At 48.1% G+C, this 27,747-nt stretch overlaps 13 protein-coding genes across 13 annotated transcripts; 7 read left to right on the forward strand and 6 right to left on the reverse strand.

The window, feature by feature from the left end:
* Window positions 1–27: 27 nt before the first annotated feature.
* MGYG_04336 (glutathione-dependent formaldehyde-activating) lies at window positions 28–450 on the forward strand (the record flags this gene model as incomplete). Its single annotated transcript, XM_003174111.1, has 1 exon — window positions 28–450. The coding sequence occupies one exon, from the start codon at window positions 28–30 to the stop codon at window positions 448–450; it is 423 nt and encodes a 140-aa protein (XP_003174159.1).
* Window positions 451–701: 251 nt separating this feature from the next.
* Window positions 702–1,304, forward strand: MGYG_04337 (hypothetical protein; the record flags this gene model as incomplete). The annotated part of the gene is made up of 1 exon (XM_003174112.1): window positions 702–1,304. One exon carries the CDS (start codon window positions 702–704, stop codon window positions 1,302–1,304), a length of 603 nt encoding a protein of 200 aa, XP_003174160.1.
* Window positions 1,305–1,829: 525 nt separating this feature from the next.
* Window positions 1,830–3,746, reverse strand: MGYG_04338 (hypothetical protein; the record flags this gene model as incomplete). Its single annotated transcript, XM_003174113.1, has 3 exons — window positions 1,830–3,452; window positions 3,504–3,629; window positions 3,687–3,746. The coding sequence occupies 3 exons, from the start codon at window positions 3,744–3,746 to the stop codon at window positions 1,830–1,832; spliced, it is 1,809 nt and encodes a 602-aa protein (XP_003174161.1).
* Window positions 3,747–5,136: 1,390 nt separating this feature from the next.
* Window positions 5,137–6,570, forward strand: MGYG_04339 (transporter SEC61 subunit alpha; the record flags this gene model as incomplete). Its single annotated transcript, XM_003174114.1, has 3 exons — window positions 5,137–5,280; window positions 5,349–6,427; window positions 6,489–6,570. The coding sequence occupies 3 exons, from the start codon at window positions 5,137–5,139 to the stop codon at window positions 6,568–6,570; spliced, it is 1,305 nt and encodes a 434-aa protein (XP_003174162.1).
* A 475-nt stretch (window positions 6,571–7,045) lies between these two features.
* On the reverse strand, window positions 7,046–8,540 carry MGYG_04340 (arginine biosynthesis ARG7; the record flags this gene model as incomplete). Its single annotated transcript, XM_003174115.1, has 2 exons — window positions 7,046–7,964; window positions 8,029–8,540. The coding sequence occupies 2 exons, from the start codon at window positions 8,538–8,540 to the stop codon at window positions 7,046–7,048; spliced, it is 1,431 nt and encodes a 476-aa protein (XP_003174163.1).
* A 279-nt stretch (window positions 8,541–8,819) lies between these two features.
* On the forward strand, window positions 8,820–10,616 carry MGYG_04341 (hypothetical protein; the record flags this gene model as incomplete). Its single annotated transcript, XM_003174116.1, has 1 exon — window positions 8,820–10,616. The coding sequence occupies one exon, from the start codon at window positions 8,820–8,822 to the stop codon at window positions 10,614–10,616; it is 1,797 nt and encodes a 598-aa protein (XP_003174164.1).
* A 190-nt stretch (window positions 10,617–10,806) lies between these two features.
* On the reverse strand, window positions 10,807–11,352 carry MGYG_04342 (hypothetical protein; the record flags this gene model as incomplete). The annotated part of the gene is made up of 2 exons (XM_003174117.1): window positions 10,807–10,959; window positions 11,023–11,352. 2 exons carry the CDS (start codon window positions 11,350–11,352, stop codon window positions 10,807–10,809), a joined length of 483 nt encoding a protein of 160 aa, XP_003174165.1.
* Window positions 11,353–12,620: 1,268 nt separating this feature from the next.
* On the forward strand, window positions 12,621–13,728 carry MGYG_04343 (pyridoxine biosynthesis protein PDX1; the record flags this gene model as incomplete). The annotated part of the gene is made up of 3 exons (XM_003174118.1): window positions 12,621–12,749; window positions 12,851–13,033; window positions 13,099–13,728. The coding sequence occupies 3 exons, from the start codon at window positions 12,621–12,623 to the stop codon at window positions 13,726–13,728; spliced, it is 942 nt and encodes a 313-aa protein (XP_003174166.1).
* A 576-nt stretch (window positions 13,729–14,304) lies between these two features.
* On the reverse strand, window positions 14,305–14,862 carry MGYG_04344 (hypothetical protein; the record flags this gene model as incomplete). The annotated part of the gene is made up of 3 exons (XM_003174119.1): window positions 14,305–14,576; window positions 14,646–14,723; window positions 14,802–14,862. 3 exons carry the CDS (start codon window positions 14,860–14,862, stop codon window positions 14,305–14,307), a joined length of 411 nt encoding a protein of 136 aa, XP_003174167.1.
* Window positions 14,863–15,895: 1,033 nt separating this feature from the next.
* MGYG_04345 (hypothetical protein) lies at window positions 15,896–19,274 on the reverse strand (the record flags this gene model as incomplete). Its single annotated transcript, XM_003174120.1, has 5 exons — window positions 15,896–18,268; window positions 18,332–18,491; window positions 18,548–18,880; window positions 18,952–19,133; window positions 19,197–19,274. The coding sequence occupies 5 exons, from the start codon at window positions 19,272–19,274 to the stop codon at window positions 15,896–15,898; spliced, it is 3,126 nt and encodes a 1,041-aa protein (XP_003174168.1).
* A 1,244-nt stretch (window positions 19,275–20,518) lies between these two features.
* Window positions 20,519–23,057, forward strand: MGYG_04346 (aminopeptidase P; the record flags this gene model as incomplete). The annotated part of the gene is made up of 9 exons (XM_003174121.1): window positions 20,519–20,723; window positions 20,958–21,123; window positions 21,185–21,246; window positions 21,307–21,528; window positions 21,582–21,627; window positions 21,687–22,521; window positions 22,575–22,659; window positions 22,711–22,755; window positions 22,816–23,057. The coding sequence occupies 9 exons, from the start codon at window positions 20,519–20,521 to the stop codon at window positions 23,055–23,057; spliced, it is 1,908 nt and encodes a 635-aa protein (XP_003174169.1).
* Window positions 23,058–23,462: 405 nt separating this feature from the next.
* Window positions 23,463–24,319, reverse strand: MGYG_04347 (hypothetical protein; the record flags this gene model as incomplete). Its single annotated transcript, XM_003174122.1, has 2 exons — window positions 23,463–23,957; window positions 24,044–24,319. The coding sequence occupies 2 exons, from the start codon at window positions 24,317–24,319 to the stop codon at window positions 23,463–23,465; spliced, it is 771 nt and encodes a 256-aa protein (XP_003174170.1).
* A 1,113-nt stretch (window positions 24,320–25,432) lies between these two features.
* On the forward strand, window positions 25,433–27,341 carry MGYG_04348 (tubulin alpha chain; the record flags this gene model as incomplete). The annotated part of the gene is made up of 7 exons (XM_003174123.1): window positions 25,433–25,457; window positions 25,550–25,590; window positions 25,694–25,720; window positions 25,840–25,918; window positions 25,977–26,507; window positions 26,605–27,028; window positions 27,119–27,341. 7 exons carry the CDS (start codon window positions 25,433–25,435, stop codon window positions 27,339–27,341), a joined length of 1,350 nt encoding a protein of 449 aa, XP_003174171.1.
* Window positions 27,342–27,747: the final 406 nt, after the last annotated feature.

The raw sequence follows: 27,747 nt of genomic DNA on the forward strand, positions 1-27,747 counted from the left end.
CATCTCAAGTAACAAAAGAAGACCAAAATGGAAGGTCGCTGCCAGTGCTCCCAAATCCGCTTCACGACTCCTCTCCCGAAGCCGCTGAAGATGTACATCTGCCACTGCACCGAATGCCGACATCAGTCCTCGTCAACCTACGGAATGACAGCTCTCTTCCCTGCGTTCGAAATTCCTACATCCTCACCAGGCCAGTTAGGGGTCTACACTCGTCCCACTGAATCAGGAAATCAACTTGACTGCTTCTTCTGCACCAACTGCGGCTGCCGCCTGGTACATCGGCCGCGGGGAGGAGACACGCTTAGTGTCAAAGCCGGGTGTCTGGTGGCGCTCGATAAAGAGATGATGAAAGATGCAGTACATATCTGGTGCAAGGAAGCTGTCATTGAGATACCAGAGGGCGTCGAGCGTTGGGAGGGAGAACCTGATCGTGGATCGTTCAAGAGGTAGTTTAGGTAGTTGGTTATCTGGGTGTTAATCACAGGCCCAGCTATGACGTCGACGGTGGCAGAGCAACGCAACTAAATAACTAGCTAAACTTGAATATAAAGAAAACATTCCCAGCTACTCCTCCATCCCTCCACTTATGCACATAACCATCCATTCCGTTCTTCCCTGTGCATAAGAACTCTCAATCCCTGAATATATCACCCCTAGGTAGCATTAAGAGCACCAGGCAAACAACTTAACCATCAATCACAATGGGTCCTCCGCCTCCAGCAAGCACCACCTCGCGTCCAAGATCCAACCTATCCTCAATCATCAGATCTATAATCAACATCATCAAAGCACTCATCGTAAAAGCCTACACGGCTCTCCATGCATCCCTCGATGCAGTCCTCCCACCTCCAAAACGAGCAGAGATAAAATCCCAGCTCGCATCTTTCGCCAGGGAGCGGCCTATCCTTGCCTCCTTCTTAGCCTCCCAGGCCATCTTCTGCGGAGTCCCACTCATCCTGTTCGTGGTACAGATTGTCAGCGTGCTGATATTCTCGCTTTCTACCGCGTTGGTGCTCGCGTCGCTTTGCGCGCTTACGTTTACGGCTGTGTGCACTGGTCTGGCGCTACTTGTGCTTGTGCCGGTGCTTGCTGTTACGGCCTTCGTGGGTGTGTCGGTTTGGTTCTGGGGATGGGTTTGCTGGTGGGCTTTGGTGTCATTTGGTATTGTGCAGATGGAGCCTTCGTCTGGGAGAGTGAAGAGCGAAGGGGCTACTCCTGTTGGGAACCAGGGGCAGACGAGGGTTGATGGGTTCAATGGAGTCAAGAACCAGAGAGATGGGATGCCGATTGCGATACCTACCTAGGTACGTCTTAGGGAATACCCCGAGAAAATGAAAGGCAATAGTACGTGTGAATACAGCAGCTTGGTGGTTGGAGATATTGTTCAATTGAAGGCCAAATTCGCGGAGGTTATTGATATTCCTTCTATGACCGTTTCGATTTGCTAGCAACAAAAATGTTTTTCTAATTATTAACCGTTCACATGCAGATAGTGATAGTTATAATATAACTTTGGTGAAATACAACGTCGAAAGAAGAAAGCGGTATGGCGAGATAACATAGATTGATGTTGGCCATCGTTTTCGAAGGCGGTAGAGTGTTGTTATTCACCATTATCAACCCCTCCTGCTTCTCAATGTATCAGTTTCAATGCATCACATTCAATAAAAAGCTCCACTTCTCTCCTCGGCCTTATTAAGAATGTAATGATCACTCGGTGTCAACCACTGCTATATCGCACAAGGGCGGAGCAATGGATGAGATGCACACCCATATTGGCATACAAAGAAAACTTTAGCTCCACACTCAACAGTATCCTAGTTCAAGCTTCAGTTAAGAGTTAAAGTCCTCTCACGAAGCCGGCCAAGTTCAAGCTCTAGCTCTTCGTTGCGATCCAGCGTCTCCTTGAGACAGGCAGCTAGCTTTACCGACAGCTCATCTCCCCGATTCTTCTCCGAGAGCATGTTAATGGTCTCCTTCCAGTTTTCCAGGTATATCGAGGACTGGCCGTGAAGAGCATTGATCATCGTGTCCTTAAGCTGCAGCTTAGCCCGACACTCAACTAACTCGTTCTTGAATTTCTTCTTCTTGCTTGACCATTCACCTAGGGCGGTAACGAGGCCGTCGTTTAGTTGAGCTTCTTTGTCTCGAGCCTGTAATAGAGACTTCTCGTAGCTTGTTAGCGAACGGTTGGCTTCCTCTAACTCTTTCCTGCATTTCGCATTAAGGGACACTAGGCCGTCGAGTTGTTCTTCCAGCTGTGTACTGTCCGCCTGTAGCTTCTCAACCTTCGCATCTCGTTCGGCTAGCTGGGCCTGCAGCTTGTCAAGTTCTAGCTGCTGGGTCTCGGTTCGATCCTTTAGCTTTTGGTTAACTTCCAAGGTCTCTTTGAAGTCATGATGCATCGAGAACTCAGTGAGTTTCTTAGATGGCTGTCGGATTCTCAGGACGACTTTGCGCAGAATGGCTAGTTCCTTTGCAGTCTTCGTGTTTTCGTTTCTGGCCTTCTCGAGGTATGACTTGGTAATCTCACATGCCTTGCTGAGCTGCGTGACCGTGTCCATACAGTTGGCTTTAATTTCCGCCATTTCTTCGTATTGCCGGTCAACGATATCCTGTATAAGCCCCATCTCACGCTGGAGCATCTTATTGACCGCCTCAATGCGGGAGTTATCCTCCGACAAGGATGAGGCACGGGAGCGTAGTTGCTCCCTTCCTTTGATGGCAGTGACGAATTTGGTCTGCCAGAACATTTTCTCACTGAGCAGTTTGTTTCTCTCATCGGCAAGATACCCAATCTGGTCATCGAATTCATCTTGGAGTGCAGCCAGGTCGTTAAGTCTGTTTGTCTCTGCATTGTCAAGAAGGAAGTCCACTTCCCGGGATGATATCATCTCCTCCTCTTCTTCGTTGTCGCCATTTTCTCTGTCGTTGTCCACATCGCTTTCCCTATCGCTGCAACCCTCGTCGTCGGCGGAGTCGTCATTAATGACGTCCCTGCTCTCTGAGCTGGAATTTGTATCAGTTCTAACATCCAAGTCGGCCTCCACATGCGCTTCTGCGTTCGAATCAACTTCTACTTCTATTTCAAGAATTTCTGCCTCTCCGGTGTCTTCAGGCTCCTGGTCGTTTTCTTGTTCTCCTTGGGATCTCGTTTCCGACAGTCCAAATACGTCATCTTCTCTATCCGGATTAACGACAAAGGAGGAGTTGCTGCCATATGATTCTTCAACTGACTGTTTAGTAGATCTTTCCTCGCTAGAAGCAGTTGAAAAATTTCTGTCTGGAGGTGAGTAGGGTGAGACCATGGTGCTATTGCCGATATCCACACTTGAGCCAGAGGCAGAAATGCTAGGGGTAGAAATGTCTTCCTCTATGCACGGGCTCTTCCCAGATGTTTCCACGTCTTTCTTACTAGAAATGGATGTATCCCTCGGTGACGGGCCCCTATCCTACCGTTCCACGTCAGGATGATGGCCTCTAAGCTATAGGAGCAAACTCACTTGGATTATAGAGCTAGCCGCGCCCAGCTTGGTAGAGTCGGGGGAAAGCTTCGACTTCATACGACTGACGAAGGATTGAACTGTAGAAGTGCGATCCTTGCGTGGAGATGGCGCCAAACGCGGCCACTATTACTGTTAACACTATAGCTAACCCCTTTTTATAGCGGGTAGGTAAATGCATACCTTGTTACGTTGGCGACCTCCAGTAGCGGCGCTAGGAGTTACTAGCCCTGGTGACCCCATTGCAAAACAATAAAGCTAACGTGAATCCCCCCTGAGGTGCCTCCGGTATAGGGATTTTGATATATGAAAAGTGAAGGAAAATAATTCATATACCCTAGAAGAATGGGTCAAACTGGTGTCTTTAGGTTTGCGGATGTGAAGATGAAGTTTGTAGGATAGCATCCGAGTTTGCTTAGGGAGAAGTTGGTAGTTGTGAATACTCTGGGGTAATAGAAGAGGGAGTAGTAAATGAAGCAGCCTGCATCATGCCTTTAAGTATTCATTCTGGACGTGACGCTAGGCCGGAGCTCTCCATGATGCTGAATGAGCATCTCGAACAGCTTTCTTCTCTGATTCACCTGTGGACTGTTCGTGTAGAATCAATACCTTTGTCATAGGTATAGAAAGGGATATCAAACAGCGGATGGCATCAGTAGGCCAGAGGAATAACTCAAACAATTTCCCATATCGCCATTGTTTGGTGTCCTCCCTGGTCCTTTTGGGTATAAAGAAATAGTTAAAAGAAATATAGTCATGAGGCTATGAAAGCTTGTAAGGCATGAATAACACCCTTGTCACTCCAGCTGCCCCATACCAACGCATCATAGAAGCATTGTCAGGGCCTATACTGTGTTGAAGCATGGCCCAAGTTAGGAGCATCCAGCCGCCACTGCACTTATTTTCAAGTAAACCTCAGCACTCTCGTGGCAGACATGGCATCGCTAACAAGTAGTTTACCGGTAAAGCCCTGGCCGTCCCCCTTCTGGCCAGCAGCGCTTGTAGATGGCCGTCAGTAAAGATGAAGCCTGAAGGTGAAGGTCAAGAAGCGACGTTGAAAAAGACCCAAAAGAGGTCGCGTGTAGTCTTTCTTAGTCAGCAACGCCGTGATGCGACCAGAGTGTCCTCAAAGCGCTAGTAAGTTCTTTCTGTCCACAAAAACATCCAAGGAGACGAGAACTTCGACCTTCTGCTGCTTCAACCACCTTGTCGTCTCTCTCTTCCCTTCCTCTTCCCCTTTCCTTTCTCTCTTGATCGCTTGTCTGGGCTTGTTTATAAACCGCTTTAACCCTCTCTACCTCCTTTTTTGTTCAGTTCGGGGAAAACAAAGACAACCGCCACCATGAGCGGCCGTAAGTCCATCTCCACTGCCAGACCACAATTGTGACGGCAGCAGCTGTGTATACGCCTAGGGACTGCCTACTGACTGATGCAGTACGCTTCCTCGATCTGATCAAACCCTTTATGCCCCTCCTCCCGGAGGTGGCTGCCCCCGAGACCAAGGTCCCGTTCAACCAGAAGGCTATGTGGACAGGAGTACGTTGAACCATCATCAAAACCGTATGAGAGGGATGCAATTGGGCCGTGGCTGATGGTTAAGATTTAACAGTTGACCTTGCTCATATTCTTGGTCATGAGTCAAATGCCTTTGTATGGAATCGTATCTTCCGATACTTCGGATCCCCTATACTGGCTGCGTATGATGTTGGCGTCCAACAGAGGTACCCTAATGGAATTGGGTATCACCCCAATTATTTCTTCCGGCATGGTCTTCCAGGTAAATATATCATTGTTCTCGCCGTCTTTGCAGTGTCGCTATTCCAGTATCTAATACGCTTTCTCTAGCTTCTCGCTGGAACTCAACTCATCGACGTTAACCTCGACCTCAAAACCGATCGCGAACTGTACCAGACCGCTCAAAAACTCTTCGCTATCATCTTGTCTTTCGGCCAAGCCTGCGTCTATGTCCTTACTGGTCTTTACGGTCAACCCAGCGACCTGGGAGCCGGTGTCTGTGTCCTACTCATCGTCCAGCTTGTTGTTGCCGGACTTGTCGTGATTCTTCTTGACGAGCTCCTGCAGAAGGGTTACGGCCTCGGGAGCGGTATCTCGCTCTTCATTGCCACTAACATTTGCGAGTCTATCATCTGGAAGGCCTTCTCCCCGACTACTATCAACACTGGCCGTGGACCTGAGTTTGAAGGCGCCGTCATTGCTCTCTTCCACCTCTTGCTCACCTGGCCCGATAAGCAGCGTGCTTTGTATGAGGCATTCTACCGCCAGAACCTCCCCAACATCATGAACCTCATCGCCACCCTTGTCGTTTTCGCTGCTGTTATCTATCTCCAGGGTTTCCGTGTTGAAATCCCCGTCAAGTCCTCCCGCCAACGTGGTGTTCGTGGATCCTACCCCGTTCGTCTCTTCTACACTTCCAACATGCCAATCATGTTGCAGTCTGCCCTCTGCTCCAACGTTTTCTTGGTCAGCCAGATGCTGTACTCTCGTTTCTCTGACAACATTCTTGTCAAGCTTCTCGGTGTTTGGGAGCCTCGTGAGGGTGGCTCTGCTCAACTCTACGCTTCATCTGGTATCGCCTACTACATGTCTCCCCCATTCAACTTCAAGGAAGCTCTCTTGGACCCCGTCCACACCGTCTGCTACCTCATCTTCATGTTGGTTGCCTGCGCTCTCTTTTCTAAAACCTGGATCGAAGTCTCCGGTTCCGCTCCAAGGGACGTTGCCAAGCAGCTCAAGGACCAAGGATTAGTTATGGCCGGACACCGTGAACAGAGCATGTACAAGGAACTCAAGAGAATTATCCCTACCGCCGCCGCTTTTGGTGGTGCCTGTATTGGTGCCTTGTCCGTGGCCAGTGACCTCATGGGTGCTCTTGGAAGTGGAACCGGTATCCTTCTCGCAGTAACGTAAGACATTCTCCCGCCTGACAAAAATTTTTCTTTCCGTACATTTACTAACTATCAACAGAATTATCTACGGTTACTTCGAAATTGCCGCTCGGGAAGGTGACTTCGGTGCTGGTCTCAAAGGCCTAGTCCCTGGCAACTAAGGCCCAGGCACAATATTTTTCTATAACGGCTCAGCAAGTTCTGAGCACCGTTACAACAACATTTATTATTACTCTTAAATATTCGATTTGTATTATCAGCAATGTCGAGTGGTCTTCTTTCTATATGTTTCTTGGGACGGGAAGATGACTGGGCGCGAATTGTCATTTACAGGCAAAAATAAAATCCAAAGGAACCATAAGGCGTGGGTTGAGATTCGATAATTTACCAGCCAATCCTGTTTGCTCTTTGTTCATTTTGCTTTCTTGCTTGCCTATTTGAGTCGTCCTCCCCTTCGTATCAAAAAGCGGGCATTTCGAGAAAGGCCGGTAGTAGTTCTCTAATCTGTATATAATAGCTGCTCGTTCATATTTCTCTCTCAATTACGACCATTCAAACGATCTGAACTTCCAATTCGACTTATCTTCGAGTGAGTACCCAATCTATCATACAAGATTAGCATTATTAGCAACGACGTCACGTTCTGTAGTCTCCATTAATAGTCACATATTCATGACTGAAATCACAGAACCAATAAACAGCATCTTCATCACCCTTGCCTGCCTCTCCACTAGCTCCACCTCCTAGATCCACCACGATCTCAAGATCTTCATGTTGCAAAATAGTCGAGGCTCGCTCCTCATCCACAGACTCCGGCTCTCCGTTTACTAGTAGTTTAAGCTCAGCGCTCCCGTCAGCAGGTTTGAAGCTCACGCTCGTTTTCTCAGGCACAACGGTGCCAGGAGCGAGATCGGGTGTATATCCAACCGCACAGAGGATACGGCCCCAATTAGCGTCCTTGCCATACAATGCAGTTTTCACTAACGGAGAACGGGCAATGGTTGAAGCAATGCGTTTAGCATCTGTATAGGACGGAGAATTTTTAACGCGCACAGTGACGAATTTTGTAGCTCCTTCACCATCACGAACAACTAGCTGAGCCAAGGATTGCGTGAATTGTGTTAGGATAGATTGCATGGCGGTATAATCCTTTGAATCACTTGTGGATATCGGTGTTCCTCCTGCGGCGCCATTGGCAAGTATAGCTACCGTATCATTCGTGCTGGTATCGCCGTCAACGGATATGGAGTTAAATGATCGTGATATAGAGTGAGAAAGAAGTGATTGTAACACGGGGGCTTCAATTGGTGCATCGGTGCAAATGATACCGAGTAGTGTAGCCATGTTCGGGTGAATCATGCCAGCTCCTTTGGTCATTCCCGCAATGCTATACGTACGGCCAGGGGAAGATGGGAGCGTGAAACTTCTAGAGGTGAGCTTTGGGAACGTGTCCGTGGTGCAGATAGCTCGAGCGGTGCGTAACCATGCAGCATGGGTCGATGAAAGGTTTGATTGCGCTTCAGGGACCTTATTGAGGATCCTATCAATGGGTAGCCTAGACGAATAATAGCATCAGTGGCAATGACTTTTTGAAGGATATCGAATATATATTGCCTTACAATTGGCCGATAACACCGGTACTCATGACAAGAGTACTAGAATCACCCTCTGTGAGCCCATTACATTCGTCCGCCTTTCGGCCCATGCTCCTGGCATCCTGTATGCCCTTTTTGCCTGTGACTGCATTTGCACAACCAGCGTTAACAATAACGCCTCGAATGTTCTTTCCGTTCTTCTTTCGAATCAACTCTGAGCTCACTTGGACAGGAGCAGCTTGGAATTTGTTTGTAGTAAAGACGGCTGCAGCAGAACACGGTTCCTCTGACCATACCAATGCGAGGTCGGGAGCGGATGTATTCGATGCCTTAACTCCAGCATGGCTCCCAGACACTTTAAAGCCTTTCGGATATGTCCCTGAAGACGGTATGAATTTCTGCTTAGACGCTGGGATCGATGCATCTACCGGTGTTGTGAATTGGCGGACCTGGCCCGACACCGGAGTTCCGGGCTTCGATAGGAGGTAGGCATATTGAGATATCTGGCCAATGGCTCTAACCTGCTTTGGAGCCATGACTGTCGTAACAGCTTGGACCTATGCGCACCCAATTGACTGCAGTTCCAACAGTCCTAGTCCAGGTAAATATTGTGAGAGCATGAGTCAAGCCAGAGAGGTACAAGTTGGCTCCGAATTATTTAGTTCGATGGCGCGCTTCTAAGCTTGCTGATAAGCGCCAATCACGTGGTTTCGCGTTTCTTTGCGCTTCGAAGCTTTCAGGGCGAAACCAAAATAAATTATTACTGACGCTGGGAGCAGAGAGAAACCTCTGTTCGCGCGCGACATCCAGACAAGATGAAGCGTAAGCAAAGGGAGATATCCTCGGATGAAGACCCCATACAATCAGAGCTATCTACTACGCCAAAGAGACCCAGACAAACGCCCCGAAAAGATGATGAGTTGAACGGAACGCCAACGAAGCACGCCGCTCCTGACACACCTTCAAGTCGACTAAGGACTCGATTGACCAAACAAACACCAACGAAGAATGTGGACTTTGCTTCAGATTTAGAGTCATCACTCAAGACGCCGACAGCGAGAGCACTGTTTAAGACACCCACCAAGCTAAGAAACATTGATAAGGGAACGCCCAAGGGAACACCATCACGAATTCAGAATGCAGACAGATCAGCAAAGAGGAAAAGTGCAAGGGTGCTTCTTGATCCCCATGAAGATGATTTATGGGATGGCAGCAATAGTTTAGCGCGAGAAATCTGGGACGTTCCCTCTGATGACAATGTGACACCCAATGTCGATACTACTGGGGAGGGAGCGAACAAGCCAAAGGCGCCTGAGCCCAAGCCGAAAGAAGTATCGAAAGAGGCACCCAAAGAACCTCCTGTCACCCCTCGGAAACGAGGCAGGCCCCCGAAGGTTCGAGAACCTCAAGATCAAACGCCGAAAACACCTAAGACGCCCAAGACACCAAGGAGAAACGAACGAGTTGCGACGCCAGAGGGAGATCTACCACCACAAGAGAAATTTTTTTTTCAAACTCGGACCGGACCGGTACAGACATCCAATAATACTATGGCTAAATCGTCGTTGTTTACCCATGAAGAGTTTTTCGAACAGATTGGGAAATACAAGGACCCACTACAAGAGGAAAAGGATTATTTGCTGGAACTTCACGAGCGCTCCTTTCCGCAGTGGAATTTTGAAATGACGGAAGGATTCAATGTGTGCATATACGGGTATGGATCTAAAAGGAAACTTGTCCAGAGATACGCAGATTGGCTGTATGAGCACTACAGTCATGCCCCTGCAATAGTGATTGTGAATGGATATACACCTGATATCACCATCCGATCTATTCTAGCAACTGTTGCTACTGCTATTTTAGGCCCCGATGATACCTCAAAACTCGGTGTTCAGCCAAATGACGTGTTGGAGTCTATTCGTGCGGCTCTGCTCAAACACCCTCCTCCACAGCCAATCACAGTTCTTATAAATTCCATTGATGCACCACCATTGCGTCGCGCGCAGCAACAGTCGCATCTGGCTCGACTTGCTGATATACCCCATATCAACGTCTTGGCAACTGCCGATACTCCCAACTTTCTCGTTCTATGGGATATTACCCTTCGGGATAAATTCAACTTTGTATTTCACGACTGCACAACATTTGCTTCATATAACGTTGAACTAAACGTTGTGGACGACGTGCATAGCTTGATCGGGCGTAAAGTCCGACGAGTTGGTGGTAAACAGGGTATTGGATTTGTGCTGAAGAGTTTACCAGAGAATACGCGCAAGCTCTATCGATTACTAATTACGGAGATCCTTATGATGCTAGGGGACAACCAAGACGGCGAGGAAGAAGATGATGCTCAGGTTGAGGCCGAAGACCTTGAAGAAGGTGACACTCGAAGTCGAAAGGGGGCGGCCATAGAATGGCGAGCTCTTTTTCATAAAGCCTCAGAAGAGTTTATTTCCTCGTCTGAGATGATGTTCAGAACGCAGCTGAAGGAATTCTATGACCATCAGATGATCACATCAAAGCTGGACCCTAGTGGTGCAGAGTTGCTTGGCGTTCCTCTATCACGAGAGGAAATGGAAAGCATTTTGGAAGACCTTGTCATCGATGGATGAGAATGAGTAATAATGAACGCTTTCTCGCTACTTGTGATACCCTCCGATCTCAATTGCGACGAAGTATAAAAGATGTATATACTAGCCCCGTAGTGCATTGTGTATCCTAGAAATGGTACTGCATATATGCCACGGCTCGGCTTCCCCAACCGCAACTGTTAAGACAAAGGAGATCTATATAAACATCGATCTAAAGTTCACCAAAAGCAGCCATAGCCAGAGTTGTTCCAAAGCTAGCTTTGAAAGGGACATTTTCATGCGTTAGCTTTCGGAAGTCAACGGATTTGATGTGTCTCTGCAACCAGCTCGTCGGTAGAATGTCGTATCCTTTGGATGCAGCCCACTGTCCAAATCGTTAGCAAGGACAAGAGAAGACTTGCTTGATGCAGCTATGATTAAGACACACCTCAATTATTATAATGGCAAGTCCAAGGGAAAACGCTAGGGTCCTCGAGAAAATGCGTAGTCCAAGTCCAGTGAGAACCCCGAGGGCACTGCCGAGGCTGATCTGGCGGGCCGTCTCGGCAGTTATTAGACCACCGAACAGTCCTTTTTGCTGGGACGAAGGGTTTCCATGTTGAAGGCTGAATTCTGATAAAGACGGGTGCAGAGGTCCGGATGCGTAATCGCAGCGTATAGGAGAGCTGATTCTAGCTTGTAGCACCGAATATGAGGCACACAGCGGTACGGCAAAGAGGAGCGGCCGGCAGGCGAATCGGAGGAACTGGGAGGCCATTGTGGAGCTGTGTGGGTGACCTTTCGAGAGAGGAGCCGTAGAAGCAAGGGTTGAAGTGATATCTTGCTGTTGTTAGGTTCAATGGCCTCAAACTGTCGCTCTTCTATGCGAGTTTGATGGTTGCTGTTATTGTTGTTGTTGTTCCTTCCTTCTTTCCCTCTTTTGCTATGACGTCGGAGGGCGCGGCAAGCACGGACCATAGTTTATCCGTATATTCGGGACCATTGCCCAATCAGGACATCCGGAAACTCGTGTCTATTTCAACGAACAGCGAAGTTGTTCACCTTCATCCATTCTTCAGCTCTTACAGGGCGTTAATCATACTTGGTCTAGAACCTGTTATATCTGACAAAGTTGCCATCGATGCTTATTTTTGAATGCTAACTACCTAGGTGCTGAGCCAGAACATCGATGAAGAGACACGGTCTATTTTGAGTTGTCCAAGGGCAGCACAGCAGAAAATTTAGACAACGCCATGCACAAGACCATGTGGACGCCCACCAAAGGAATAAACCCCCCTGTTGTGTATTGATGAAGCATATACAGGATCTCGGCCCATGCTTTATGATGTATCTCGGTAAAAAAGATGCTTTCCTAGCGTGGCCGCGGAGAAAAAAGGCATGTGCGGAGAGATGGATACGAGGAAGCATCAACATCCCTCATCTGACTAGCTTCTAGAGGGACCTTTCAATTACATCTAGACAGCATATGTCATCAACTACGATAAAAAACAAACCAGTTGATAAACCCCCAAGGTCTTGCGGCTTGCTCGCTACGGGCGGGTATACGGGTATCCGCGGCGACTCGTTCTCATGGCAGGGCATTCAGATGCGACCAACCAAGCAAAGGGACATGCTCATATGACTTGTCCGTGAGAATGTACTCCGTTCTCCCACACGGAGCGCTCGCCATCAGTTAATATACGCTGCATTTATCAGCTGCGCCCTGCCAACGACGAGAATCTCCAAAAGCAAAGGGGCGTCAACCTGCAAATTGGTAGATTTTGACTCATCCCTGGCCGTAAACTTTGCCTGTTCCGTTCTTATCGCTAAAACTCAAAATCTTTTTGTCTTCCAGCCGAAATTTTGACTAACTGCGGGGGGCAAGATTCCATCTTTCCTTTCTCTTGACAGAATTCATATCTTCACCTCTTTCTCCCGGGCAATTGTTCGTTAAACCAGCTTTACCATCACCTCACTCCATTATTCTCGTTGCCAAATCCATTCTACCTTGAGTTAACCCCCCATACTACCAACTATCTATCCAAAATGGCACAAGAGCACCCCGCCAACGGCAATACCGGTGAGAACAATGTCACCAAGGACTTCACCGTCAAGGCCGGTCTTGCACAGATGTTGAAGGGTGGTGTCATTATGGATGTTATCAATGCTGAGCAGGTATGTATATGCTGAACTTCGTCTCGTTTCATTGCAATCTGGAGATTTCGTGTTGTAAACCAAGGGGCACATCGATGCTGACTCGGCATTTTAATCCGCAGGCAAGAATTGCTGAAGAAGCCGGTGCTTCTGCCGTTATGGCTCTTGAGCGTGTTCCAGCCGATATTAGAGCTGAGGGTGGTGTGTCCCGCATGTCTGACCCTGGCATGATCAAGGAGATCATGGCCGCCGTCACAATTCCAGTTATGGCCAAAGCCCGGATAGGACATTTCGTTGAGTGTCAGGTTAGTCAATGTTTCTCTGGGGAAAGCTCTGTGCAATTCGGATACCGTGCTAACCCAAAATCTAGATCCTGGAGGCTGTTGGCGTTGACTATATTGATGAGTCCGAGGTCCTTACTCCAGCCGACCATGTCTACCACGTCACCAAGCACTCTTTCAACGTTCCATTCGTATGCGGATGCCGAAACCTGGGTGAGGCCCTCCGCCGTATTTCTGAAGGCGCTGCTATGATCCGCACCAAGGGTGAGGCTGGAACCGGTGATGTTGTTGAGGCTGTAAAGCACATGCGTCAAGTCAACACTGAAATCGCCCGTGCCCGGTCCATCCTGCAGTCCGCTCAAGATCCCGAAATCGAGCTGCGCGCATTTGCTCGTGAGCTGGGCGCTCCATACGAATTGCTTCGTGAGACCGCTGAGAAGGGCAGACTTCCAGTTGTCAACTTCGCTGCCGGCGGCGTTGCCACACCTGCCGATGCTGCCCTGATGATGCAGCTTGGCTGTGACGGTGTATTCGTTGGATCTGGAATCTTCAAGTCCGGCGACCCACGCAAGAGAGCCAAGGCCATTGTCCAGGCCGTTACTCACTTCAAGGATGCTAAGGTGTTGGCTGAATTGAGCGAGGGCCTCGGTGAGGCCATGGTTGGTATTAGCGTACGAGACATGAGCGAAAAGGATAAGCTATCTGGGCGAGGCTACTAAGGTGAAAACCTTCTGAGCTTTCTTTATATTTAATGGATTCAACACACACGCATGGGATTGCCTGAATCAGTGTTTCTGAGCCATTGTCCCTCCATTATGTTTTAACACCTTGGGATTTTGCGGATATATCTTTTGTGTTCTCCTGATACGAGTATTTTTGTGAATGGCGTGACTGGAAAATCTTGTAATGATGGAATAGCGTTGTCAAAAGTTGTCCCAGGCCCAAAAGAAATTGAGGTTCACTTATACACTGCTAGATTATAGATAGACCCAGGTAAATAAGGAAGCCCTCCTTTCCATACATATCAATTTGTACTGAATCATGCTACCCAGCCTTATACGTAAACCCATCATCCATGACCCTATCCAAAAAGAACTCCAACGCATCACGCCTAGCCAAACGGCTCTTGTGGAAGACAGATGTCTTAAATATGCACGCTGCAGGTGCAATTCAAGTCATAGATAGCCCGTCAACATCCTCATTTCACAAACTCGCATATGAAACCTTTTTCATATCAAATCAAAGTCGACCTCCGAGGAGGCGAAAGCGTATCAGGTATAGACTGCGTATAAGATTTAATGAACCTTCGATTTTGACCCACCGACCCTATATTGGCTGGCAGGTTGTCGGTGTGGAGCAGCCTTGTCAGCGAGACTTTTCGTAGATCCCGCGTCGACCATTCCACCATGGTTGGCTTTGATATCAGTAGGCTTTGTGTCGGCGTAATAGGCTGCACCATCCATATACCAGCAGCAACCGCAACCGTTATTGGTAACGCAGCACTGAGGGTTAGCGCCGAGCGTGCAGTAGTAACCCGTGCAGGGGCCGTTACAGAAGTTATGGTAGCCTATTGTAAGATTTATCAGCCCACTTGTCTAGCTGATAAAGATGAACATGCTATGTGTGATGTTCTTACCGTCGTTGTTAGCACGTTTCTCCGTGGATAATCCAGGGATGAAGCTAACCTCTTGGCCTTCTCGGACTTGAAGAGCAGCTAGTTATGTGGTATTAGCAATCTTTTCTATAAAGTACCGGACCATAGCTGCCAAATATAGGGGTATAAGTCACATACTACTCAGTTGAGCCGTGTAAGCTGGATTGGGTGCAGCGACAGCAGCAATGAAGAAGTGCATTTTGAAGATTGAGTATTTTCGAAAGTCGAGTTTGGCAATTTGTTTTGGATGTAGTAGTTAGTCGAGATGAGATTGAATATGCTGATGATGAGAAGAATTCGTATCAAATAGACGGGGTCTAAGGTCCCTTTTATGGAAGACTGGTATGCATTGAAATATGGTATCATGGCCAAAGAGGAACCCCAGATTCGAGGCTGAGCGCCATAATCTGGGGCCGTATGGGGTACAATCTAAATTATCTCATTCTATCTCCACCATTGCACAATCGTAGAAATGTTTCACACGACCAGATACTCAACTGATTCAGAGGGTATCTGTAAATCGCGCAACCACTAAAAGACGGTAAGCTGTTGTATGCATCTCCACATTAGATGGGAGTGTTGGGTATCCAGGAGTTGAAACCAGTTTTTAAACCGTAGGGTATAATCATGATGCAGTGTTATGAGATATCAGCGATATGAGGTTGATGGATAAGTATGCCCTTAGCTATTTGCGCCCTGAAGCGCCAGGCAACCTTCTCACTCTCAACAGAAGCTATCCCGTGCCAGCTGCTGATATTTGATGATCGATCCTTCAGTCTTTGGGGAAGAAAATGCGACATTTATGCCATCATGCCAAGGATAGTTAGGGTGTTGAAATGTTGGATAAAAGAGACATGATAAAGAAATTAAACTCGACGAGTTAAAGCATTGATAATTAGCTTCGGTGAAGCGGACCGCAGTGCATCAGCCGTAACTACTTACCTAAGTACCTATTTATTTAGATGTTGGTAATACCTTGCATCTAAATGCACAGTAACATGCCTTCTACCCTGGAAATCGCAAAACAATGGCGCAACACCGGAACAAAAAAGAACTTACAAGTTCTCGCATGACTATATTCTACCATGCATTCATCCATTCGTTCGTTCATTCGTTCTTTTGTGTGACTAGACATACATTCCCTGCGTTGAAGCATTTGCACCTTATACTCGTAGTTTAATGGTATGGAGATGAGGATTTCCTTTCATCAATATCCCAGTATCAAGTTTCGCCTATGCGTATGCAAACCCTTTACCCCGGTTAGATACCCAGAAATTTTTGACAATTGCATTTGTCTGTCTTGCCCCTCGGAGAGAAATAATTGTAGAAAGGAACTTTTGAAGGTCCAGCTGTGTAACAGATGGTGCCGGTAATGACTCCGCCGCTCCAGTGTCAGAGGTGGGAGCCTTGGGAGCAATATTCAGTGATGCCAGCCCATTGCCGAAATAAAGTCGAGCAGCACCCTGATGTTTGAAAACAAATTTTTTAATGACTTCACAGAAATGTTCGAGGTCTGAACGAGCACAGTTTCCTGCAATTTGGTGTATAACGGATTCACCAAGGACGCTCAAATATGGGTCGAGAAACCCTGGAGCTTCGTTAGGTTGGGGACGGCCCATAGAAGCTCCGGTTGAGATTAGCCCGGAAGGTAGGTCTGTTAGAGATAGTATGGCCGCCCAGAATGAGCAAGATGCGCGAAGAGGTAGGGGATCGGGCCTCTTGAGAACATCTAGAGTGAAACTAAGGATTGCAGGAAGAGGGGGCGGGGCGCTATCCACGTACTGCAGGTTAAAGAACTGCACATAGTATCTTGGGATTAGGCGAGTAAGGAAGTCTATACAGCTGTGGGCCGCTTCAGGATCATAGCTGTTGGATGACATTGTCAAGGTTTGTATCAAAGCAGCTGTGTGCAGGGTCAATTCAGTAACTTCCTGTTCAATAACAAGGGGTGTTGAAGAGCGGGAGGCTAAAAATGCGGTTGCAGTAGCCATCACATTTGAAAAGCGAGGAGATGAGATGTTTGTGGCCTTTACAAAGCGAACTGTCACTTGAGATGGGAGAACATAGGGCCCTGGAAGCTTCTCGGTGTAACCAGCTTTGAGGACATCACATGTTGCCTCAATCATATAGCTCTCGTTGGGGAACTGGCCCACTAATGTATCCAGTATGCGAATGACTGTTTCCGTAACGGATACTCCAAGGGGATCGTTAACCCAAAAGGAGTCGGAAGTAGGCTGGGAGTCTTGGGTATCGAGGTCAATCACATCATCCTCTGGGGCGCGAATACCCCGTCCAATACTTGCGGTGCAACGCATTACTATTAAACTTCGTGCTAGACCCTCTTCATATTGCCCACTGCTTGCTTGTTGGCAGGCTGCCTGTGCCTCCTGGAGTAAAGGATTGAGTAATTTTAATAAAGCAACAGCTCTCTCGCTATCAAGTTCCGTTGCTTGGATGACCGCCGCAATACCCTCCGCAACACGGTCAAGGGTTGAGTCACCGAGCGAAGTTTTCGTGCAGAGCTGGTGGAATTTGTCGATAAACCCCTGAGAATGCATAGGAAGGAACTTTCGACATGACTGACAAAGGGAGGAAATAGATCGTGAGGCCACTGGGTCGCAAGAAGGGAAATCAAGGGAACTAAACAGGAAGTTCAATACTGGAGCAAGAAGCTTCCCATTCCTAGCAAAATATGGAGTATAGTGGTCGATCATGTCTGCCATGGTTTGCCGTACTTTCAGGGGAATTTCCTTTTGACCGAAACATACTGACTGAAATACTTCCGAGCAAAACAGGTCATCAAGAAGATGGTCGGTATGTTCGTTTTCAGCAACTGATTCCGCGAGAGATCCTAAACAATAGATCGCAACTTCAAACCCTTCCCAGTCGTTCTTTGCAATCGAGGTTGAAGCTTGTTCTAGGATGTGGCGGATAACGTCAACTCCCAACAGCGGATATACCTCCAGGAGATAATCGGTAAATTCACGGCGGAAGTAGACGAACAGCCTTAGCTCATCGTCGTCCCAGGTTTCAGAGATTTCATGACTTGGGAAACGTAGTTTATCATAACCCTCAGTAATAACTCTCGCAAGCTTTTGTTTAATTTCCTCAGAGACCGCTAGTGCGCCATCAAGAACCAGCTCGTCTATATCGCTTGCAACTTCAGTCCAGAATTCTAAAAGCAAAATAACGGCACAGTCATCCACCTGGGCGTAGCCAGGTGCGTGAAATAGTTTGTACAGTAGGAAGAGAACCTTCTCTCGTTTTTCATCGGATGGACCTCTGACAATGATATTTGACTGGTCGAGCGCTGAGAATCGTAAAAGGAGATCCAGGAACTTCAGAGATCCATCGTCATACTCACCATTCACCAAGGCAATTGCATACTTCTCTCCAGGGCCGACTATAAAGTCTAGAATGGCATCGATATGATCCGTACCGACCAGCTTGTATTGTTTGGCAATGGTTTCGGCAAATAGCTCCATCACAGGCAAAGCTAAGGTCTCAACGCTAAAGAAGCGTGCAGCAAAGCCTAAAGGTTTTCTCACTTTCTCAGCAAGACCTGGAGGGTTAATTTTTCCATTATGGAATGCTTGCAGCCATGCCTGTTGCTATAATCAGTACCGAAATAATAAGGAAGTCAGCCAAATTAGAAGCGTAGTACATACATGTAGTGTTTGGATGGACTGCTTGGCTACAGCGAGAGAGTGATCTGATATGCTTTGGTTTGTGGCACCGCTTGCATTGTTTACAGCACGCTCAAAGCCATAGTCGATTAAGTGGAACGCGTCATCAGTATTGACTTGCAGTCGATTACCAGATTCGGTACTACTAGTGGCGTAAGCATGAGTTCTAAAAAAGGAGAAGAGTGGGAAAGCACCAACCCTTCTGTAAGATACCGCGTAGACTCCTCAGCCAATGCCGTGCAAAATGACAGCAGCGCGGTCAGACGTTCATGGCTGAGGGCTGATAGCGCATGTAGTGCGAGAGTAGGTTCCTCCGACCTATCTTCAGGAAGATATTTCCCATTAGCCAAAGTCACAGTGACATGACGCACGCTATATGTCCACGGCGACCCAGGCTTGTAAAAGAATGTGGTTAGCGTAGAGAAGAATTTTCTCATGACCAACGGCTTCTCCGCAGAGTCGACAAGCACTACGAAGCAGTTCATCAACTGGGCAAGGAGACTCAGCCGCTGCTCTACATTGAGGATTTCCCTAATAAAGCGCGAGAGGGCTATGTTAGAAGTGAACTGTTCCTTATACGCGGGATCTTGTAGCGTCCTCACCATTCCTGGTTAATTTTCATTGTCAGCGTAAGCGGTCCATAGAACCTGATGTTCGGGTCTTCGCATCCTAGAAAGCCATCTGCTATCATCCATCCTGCACTCGACTTTTGTAGTTTTAGTAGACGCTCTTGAATAGTGGCCACTTGACTAGCGAGACCAGGGGTAGTTAAGTCAGTTGCGAGCTAGAGGAGATCGGTCAGTCAAGTTACAAGTAAGATACACATAAAAAGATGTTCTGTACATACCTGTCTCGCTTCTATAATCAGGGCATCAATATCAGGCTGCTGCTGCGTAGCTGAGCCTGATCCATCTTGCCGGTCCATCCTGGATACTACCTCCACCAGGATCAGAAAATTTTGTTAAGTCTCTTTTCTCTTTTGGTTGGCTCTCCAAATATGGAGAGACGGAGAAGAGAGATTCTGGCTAGGAAAAGGAATTTCGTAGAAGATATTCTTGATTTTGTTATCAAAAACCAGTGACAGCAAGTGTCCTCCTGTGACAGACAGGAATCAAAGGCAATAATGAATGTAGTAGAGAGAAATAGACAGCCACAGGGGAAAAAAGCTGCTCTGTCCCACAAATATAGGAAGAAGGGGATGAGCAAAGAGAGTCAATCAATAATGATGATAATGGTAGTAGTAATGAAGATATATTAGTTGCTTTAGACTGCACCAGTTGGTAGAGGGTGCAACACAACAGCAGGGTTGACCAGGCGATGGCTGGCTTACCGGACGTCCAGGGAATGGAGACTCAACAGTGACAGCACAGGATTAAGGGCCATTCCTTTCTCTAGACAGAGCATAGCCTTGGAGAGTAAGAAGAGTGCTTTCTAGGAATCTGGTACATAAGTGTATATTCCCTTTCATATACGGAACGCATGGCTGCCTGGTGGCTGCGGGATAGAAACTCGCTTGATAAATAAACAGCATTGCTCGCTCTTACTTGGTCACAAAAGGAGGGGCCGCAACTCGCTTCACCGGAGGTCGGGATAGCTATGGAGACTATGGCGCTGTGGCGGGCACCTTTCTTTTGGTATATCTGATGGCTGTCGACGCCGGTTCATCGGGTCAGGCCATCGAATGCACCACTGCAGAACACTCGCTTCCAGCGTTCAAAAGTTGTCGTGAAGTCGAAAATTCCCCAAAGGAGAAAAAAAGGACGTCGGAAGAAGATGGTCACGTGGTCAGCAGCTCGCAAGGCAAAATACAAAAAAAGGTCGATATCAACAAACAAGCAGACGAAAGCTTGACGGGATATCATTCCTGTACCAATCAACTGACCAACTACTACCTGACTAACTGCTATATCTAGTGGGTTGCATAGGACGCCCGGCTCAAGCGGATCGCCTTCTCTCGCTCGCTGAACTACCCGCCCCCTGTATATAGTTACATCTTGCCAACCAACCGACGGGCAGGAAGAATCCAACCCAAGCAGGCAAAAGACTAACAGCGAAAGTAACAGCAACTTCTCCGCAGCCGCCCTTGCATGCGGATGATCCCCCCGGACACGGAACAAGCCCCTCGTTCTCCTCTGTTCCTCTATAAAGAACCCCTCGTCCGCCCGATAAATGACCATTCTCCGCCATCCTCTCCGGTTTCTCTTCAAACCACGGTTCCTCTACTTCCAATCTCCCTCCGGGCAGTCCAGTCGACCGTTTTCTACCTCTCAGATACTCCGCACTGCTCTCGACATGCCGCCGCCGCCAGTTGACACGACCCAGCGTCTCGCAAAGCTGCGAGAGCTGATGGCTCAGAACAAGGTCGATGTATATAGTATGCATATCAGATACACCACCAACAGTCCCTTGATAATAAAAAAAGACTTATACTCATTCTTCTTCTTCTTTCTACTCTTCGCTTTAAAGTTGTGCCTTCGGAAGACAGCCATCAGTCAGAGTACATTGCTCCCTGTGATGGGCGTCGAGGTTAGACCTGTCCCTCCATAGAGAAGAAATACCTACCCGTAATACCTACCAGTCGGCAGACGCTCATACGTATTACCCGCAGCTTTCATATCCAGCTTCACTGGCTCCGCGGGATGTGCTATCGTCTCCATGAGTAAAGCTGCTCTGTCTACGGACGGCAGATACTTCAGTCAAGCTGCAAAGCAACTCGATTCCAACTGGACTCTGTTGAAGCGAGGCGTCGAGGGTGTCCCAACCTGGGAAGAATGGTATATTTTTGTCCGCGGTGAAACGTTGTTTTCGGTACAATGGTTGACAAGCTGGACATAGGACTGCTGAGCAGGCTGAGAACGGCAAAGTTGTTGGCGTTGATCCGTCACTCATCACAGCAGGTGAGAGTCTACAGCATGCACCCTTGACAAGTCTCATCTGTGACTAACTATACGTTACAGCCGATGCCAGAAAGCTGTCTCAGACGTTGAAGACCACCGGAGGTTCCTTGATTGGAATTGACCAGAACTTGATCGATGCCGTCTGGGGTGATGAACGTCCTGCACGACCTTCCAACCAGATTACTGTACAGCCTGTCGAGCGTGCAGGAAAGTCATTCGAAGAGAAGGTAGAAGACCTACGAAAGGAATTGGCCGCAAAGAAGAGATCTGCTATGGTGATATGTATGACTCCATATCTACACCAGAGCAACCACATACTAACAAATGCCTTATAGCCACCTTGGATGAGATTGCATGGCTCTTCAACCTCCGTGGAAGCGAGTAAGTCTTCATATCAATCCCATCTCCACTTTAGTTAACCGCCATACTGATTGATGCAGTATTCCATACAACCCCGTCTTCTTCTCATATGCAATCGTGACTCCCTCCGTGGCAGAACTCTACGTAGACGAGAACAAGCTGTCTCCAGAAGCCAGAAAACACCTCGAAGGCAAGGTCGTTCTCAAGCCATACGAGAGCATCTTCCAAGCTTCCAAAGCCCTCGCCGAATCAAAGGCATCGGCTAGCAGCGGTTCCGGTGGAAAATTCCTGTTGTCCAACAAGGCTTCCTGGTCCGTGAGCCTTGCCCTCGGAGGAGAGCAGAACGTTGTCGAGGTTCGAAGCCCCATAACCGACGCCAAGGCCATCAAAAACGAGGTTGAACTTGAAGGCTTCAGGAAATGCCACATTCGTGACGGCGCAGCTTTGATCGAGTACTTCGCCTGGCTTGAAAATGCCCTGATCAAAGAAGGTGCCAAGCTGGATGAGGTAGATGGAGCCAACAAGCTCTTTGAGATTCGCAAGAAGTATGACCACTTCGTCGGCAACTCCTTTGACACCATCTCTTCGACCGGCGCCAACGGTGCTACAATTCACTACAAGCCTGAGAAGTCCACATGTGCTGTAATTGACCCGAAGGCCATGTACTTGTGTGACTCTGGCGGCCAATACCTCGATGGTACCACTGACACTACCCGAACTCTTCACTTCGGAGAGCCCACCGAGTTCCAGAAGAAGGCTTATGCACTTGTTCTCAAGGGACACATTAGCATTGACAATGCCATTTTCCCCAAGGGAACCACCGGATATGCCATTGACTCCTTTGCTCGACAGCACTTGTGGAAGGAAGGTCTGGATTACCTCCACGGAACCGGCCACGGCGTTGGGTCATTCTTGGTACGGGCCTCCCCCAGTTTCTTCCTTATAAGCCTTACTGACATCATTCTTAGAACGTCCACGAGGGACCTATGGGCATCGGAAGCCGAGCTCAGTATGCTGAAGTCCCACTCTCCGCCAGCAACGTTCTCTCCAACGGTAAGCTTACTCTCCTTCAAGTTACTTAATCCGATGCTAATTACCAAATAGAACCCGGATATTATGAGGACGGCAACTTCGGTATCCGTCTCGAGAGTAAGTCTGAAAAAGAAAAGCCACATCTGCTATCTTCTTTATACTAACGATATCTTTTAGACCTTGTGATCTGCAAGGAAGTCAAGACTCCACACAAATTCGGTGACAAGCCTTTCCTCGGATTTGAGTACATCACCTTGGTTCCTTTCTGCCAGAAACTTCTTGATGCTTCTCTCCTGACTGAAGCTGAGAGGAAATGGGTGAACGACTACCATGCGAAAGTCTGGGAGAAGACCAGTCCTTTCTTCGAGAAGGATGAGTTGACGACCAACTGGCTAAAGCGCGAGACCCAGCCCATTTAATTGCCGTATGGTAGCGTCATACGAAGCCCTGGTATAAAGGCCTGTATATACGTATCAGTAGTCAGACCGGATAGGTTTAGAGAAGCAGGACTGTGCCAAATAAAATGTATATGCTATGCTTTTCCTTAGCCGACTAGTAGAATCATGGGGTTGAATATGAATAATATTCTCTAAGGATATGTAAGTCTCCTAGCAGCAATGACACGTATAGAGTTGCTCTTCCGATTTCATATTAGGTGAGCGAACAAGGTTGTCAAGACCTGCTTGAATAAGGAGTGATATATACCATGAGGAGCAGAGTAAACGAAATCATTCAGCCAATTTCATGCATCCTAACACATGCGAAACATAAATCCGCCGGAGTCCAAGACGGAGAAATCCAACACCTCACCATGTACAACTCAATTAACAGCTGAAAAAATTAATTCGGTTATTCTTTTTCCTTGCAGCACCGATCCAATTGTTCTGCACCGGAGCCGACCGAGGCTGTGTTTGACTTTCCTTCCTGGCATCAACATCCAGCACCTCCGCTGCGGCTGAAAGCTGGAGCCAGACATATCGTGATATGAACCATGCAAGTACAGCTGAAACCGCAACATAGCCCAAAGTAGGCACCAGGGAAGTTGGAAGAATGTTAAAAATATAGGGGTCAAGAATGAGGTCGACGAGGACTGGTGGGACATTTGCCATCAGTGCTTTGTCTGAGGTGAAGTAGTCTGCTGCAGCATCAACGACGAGGTACAGCGTTACCTCGGCGGCGCGGATAGAGGTTCCCAGTGAAGTACTGTTTTGGTTACGGTGGGCTTGTAGCTCGGAGAATTCAGCTAGGGAAGCTAGCAGGTTTGGAGACTGAAGAATCTCAGATGGTGTATATGTTGATAGAGTGAATTCGGTAGGTTGCTAAAGAGAGTAGTTAGCGTGGCTTGTTACTAGACAGCTTTGATATGCCAAAAATACCGAAGTGGTTACGGGCAGGGAGTACTCACTGTTGCTAGCCAGCACACTCGAACTTCATAGCGTTGTCCAGGAACCAGCCCTTCGAGACGATACCACGACCTCTTCCCAGCAGGAGCCGTATCGGTTGGAAACTCAGCGTCAAGGTGTGCTCTAATGCTCGGTGCTAAAGGTGAAAGAGTGTTCAACTCGGCTTTTAAAAGGGCGGACTGTGCCGTGTCCAAGTTTGGCGATATGAACATCGTCTTCTCGACGTTTGCCAGTGCAAGGCCGACAAGGCCACTAACTAACCAGAGTAAACCCCGCATATTTAGTTATTCTCCGGAGTGCTATGGCGGTCCTTTCTGTTATTTTCGTGCTGGTATGTCCGTGATAGCTATATCCTTGACGCAAGCTCCCCCAGGTATAAAAGAACCGATGAACAGAACGAGAGCAAAACCCCCCCTCAACTCGGCAGCGGGGTAGACAAAGGTATTATATCCTTCCAAGTAGTATCATTCACGGGATCTTCCTCTGGATTGTCACTAGCCAACTCGGCAGCAAACGCACAGCTCCAATGACAAAGCGGCGCCCATGTACGGAGGAGAATTGTCTCAACTCAAGCACGGGTCGCAGCACTTCCTGCAGCGAGCGTCAAGCCACCGGAGGGCTAACTAGGTATCCCGGCGGTCAGCTGCGATGAGCCTGACGGCTGAGGACTCGACCCGGTTGATCGCGGTGGTCCGGTGGCTGCTTCACCTGTGCAGTAGTTGGGTCCTTTTAGCTCTTGCCTGGCTGACAGCTGTCCTACCACACAAGCCAGTCCTACTGCTCAAGCCAGCGTCGCACTCATGTCGAGAGGAAAAGGTCGTACCACAGGCAAGCGATATGTCATATAAGAACTGTCTATGCGCCTTCGACATCAATATCTATCTAGGCAGCGTAGATCGCCCAAGATACGTAGACTGGAGAGGTCGATAGGCTGTAGGTTCTTTTGGGGAAGCTAGCCGGGGTGGCGCTTCTCCCAGCGCGCTTATTTCCCTCCAGCCAGGAACCGCCGAAAGGGGAGGAAAAAGGGAGCCAATGGCACAACAGCCGCCGTTTTTTTGTTGACAAAAGGGGAGAGGAAAACGGTAGAAAGGAAAACCGCACACTCGCTCTGCTCACGCTCACGTTCACTCGGTCAAGCTTGCAAAGGGCCGCCAGAGATACTGCTTACCTGTCTTCCAAGAGTATAGAAGCTTTTACTAAGATTGCTCATCCCACCGCTTTAACCCTGCTGTTGGTTTTTTTTTCGGCCGTTTCAGCTTTGGGCAGCAAACCTCACATTTACAGGAGCAGAGCCTCCCTGTTACATTACAGTCGACCGTGGGGCGAGAGACTCGCTTCGTTTCTGCTTAAACAACATTACTCGAGAGATTTGAGACCTCTAACGATTCACCATGCGAGAAGTTATTTCTTTGAACGGTAATATATACATGAACTTGTGCTGCGGGCTCCCGTGTTTTAGACGGAGATCGATCTTAGATCTGTTTGCTGACGTTGCTGCCTCGTTAAAGTCGGCCAGGCCGGTTGCCAGATTGCAAACTCCTCGTGGGAGGTACGATATTAATTTTTCATGTCTAGGTCTATGCGACTGGATAATCTTGTGAATGTTGATTGCGTGAACATGCTGATCGTCTGACTTGTCCTGGCCTTAATAGCTATATTGCCTTGAACACGGGCTCCAGGTACCTACTCACCCAGATCCCCTTTCCCTCGACACCCCGGGCCCCTCTCGCTCTCGCTCTCTTTGTCCGTTAAACTGCAAGAATATGGTCTCCTAATATGTCAATGTCTGTTATTATAGCCTGACGGTTATCTGACTGAAGAACGCAAAGCCGAGAATCCAGATAGGGATACCTTCCATACTTTCTTCTCCGAGACAGGTAGATTATGCTTTCTCTGCTACCCAATGGCTTTCAAGTCCTTTCTAACGGCCTCTAGGAAATGGCAAATATGTTCCCCGAACGATATACTGTGATCTCGAACCGAATGTGATCGACGAGGTTCGGACCGGTACCTATCGCCAACTCTTCCACCCTGCCCAGATGATCACCGGGAAGGAAGACGCTTCGAACAATTTTGCTCGTGGACACTATACCATCGGCAGAGAGATAATTGACGATGTCGTGGAGAGAGTCAACCGTCTTGCCGAGAACTGTGATGACCTGCAAGGTTTCTTGCTCTTCCACTCCTTGGGCGGTGGTACGGGTTCTGGCTTTGGTACACTTCTTCTAGAACGTTTAGCCGCCTCCTTTGCAAAGAAGAGCAAACTCGAGTTCTGTGTCTACCCTGCTCCTAACCTCTCAACTTCCGTGGTTGAGCCGTACAACTCGGTGCTAGCCACAAGTTCGACAATGGAACTATCGGACTGCAGTTTCCTCCTTGACAACGAGGCCATCTATGATATCTGCACCAAGCAGCTCACCATTGAGCGGCCAGGATTGGAAAACTTGAACCGTCTCGTTGCGCAAGGTAAGCAGATAGATACCTATTCTCGATTAACATTCCCCGAAAAGAACGAAAAGAAAAAGAAAGAAAAAAGAAAAGAGAAAAGCTGACATATAAACAGTTGTCTCTTCGGTCACGGCATCTGTCCGTTTCGGCGGCTATCTCAACGTTGACCTAGCTGAATTCCAGACCAACCTTGTTCCGTTCCCTCGTGTTCATTTCCCCATGTTTGCCTATGCGCCCATTGCACAGGACTCCAGGGCTACTCATGAAACAAACACTATCCGTGAAATGACGCTTTCCTGTTTTGACCCTAACAACCAGATGGTCAAATGCAACCCGCAAAATGGCAAATACATGGCAACCTGTCTGCTCTACCGTGGTGACATCGTCCCTAAGGAAGTCCATGCTGCCGTCGCTGCTGTCAGGACCAAACAGACAATCCAGTTTGTCGACTGGTGTCCCACCGGTTTCAAGATTGGTATCTGTGATAAGCTCCCTCAGCACGTGCCAAATGGTGACATGGCAAAGACGGACCGTGCAGTGTAAGTCTGAAACGAAGGCTCCCCCATAAATGGATAGTGGAGGAGGATGACATGAAACGAAGCGAGGCAACTAAGCTAACGAGATCTTAGGTGCATGCTTTCCAACACAACTGCCATCGGAGAGGCATGGACGTCACTCTGCCATAAGTTCGATCTTATGTACTCCAAGCAAGCCTTCGTTCACTGGTTCGTTGGCGAAGGCATGGAAATGGGTGAGTTCGCTGAATCTCGTGAAAACCTAGCGGCCCTTGAGCGTGACTACCAGGAAATCGCCCAGGGCGAGGGTGATGAAGAGCCCGAGCAGGAGTACTAATCCACAGCACTCCAAATCAACATACCACTAACAAACTCCCATCTGCCTGCTGGTCATCATCCCTTACAATCATAATACACACAACGCTCTCTGCCTGCTCGGTTCTCTGGCCCATGACAACTAATCTCCAGACGCTAACCCGCCGAAAAAATATGGCCCACTAATGAACTGCGTGTTGTTGCTCCTGATTGCTTGACCGGACGGCCAGGCCAAGCTGGGGTGTTGGTTGTCAATCCATGCCATGTCCTTGATTTTAGGGAGCGTCCTCCTGGTATACTATGTTTTTGTTATCTTCTCTTCTTCCGGAGGTGCAAGGAGTTTCTTATATTTTGCATTTCTTGAGTAGAGTCTCTTCCCCTCCCTACATGCAAAATTTCTTTATTTTAGACCCGGTAATCCACAGCAA

Source organism: Nannizzia gypsea, genomic scaffold (genome assembly GCF_000150975.2).
Source record: "Nannizzia gypsea CBS 118893 supercont1.3 genomic scaffold, whole genome shotgun sequence".
Taxonomy (NCBI): domain Eukaryota; kingdom Fungi; phylum Ascomycota; class Eurotiomycetes; order Onygenales; family Arthrodermataceae; genus Nannizzia; species Nannizzia gypsea.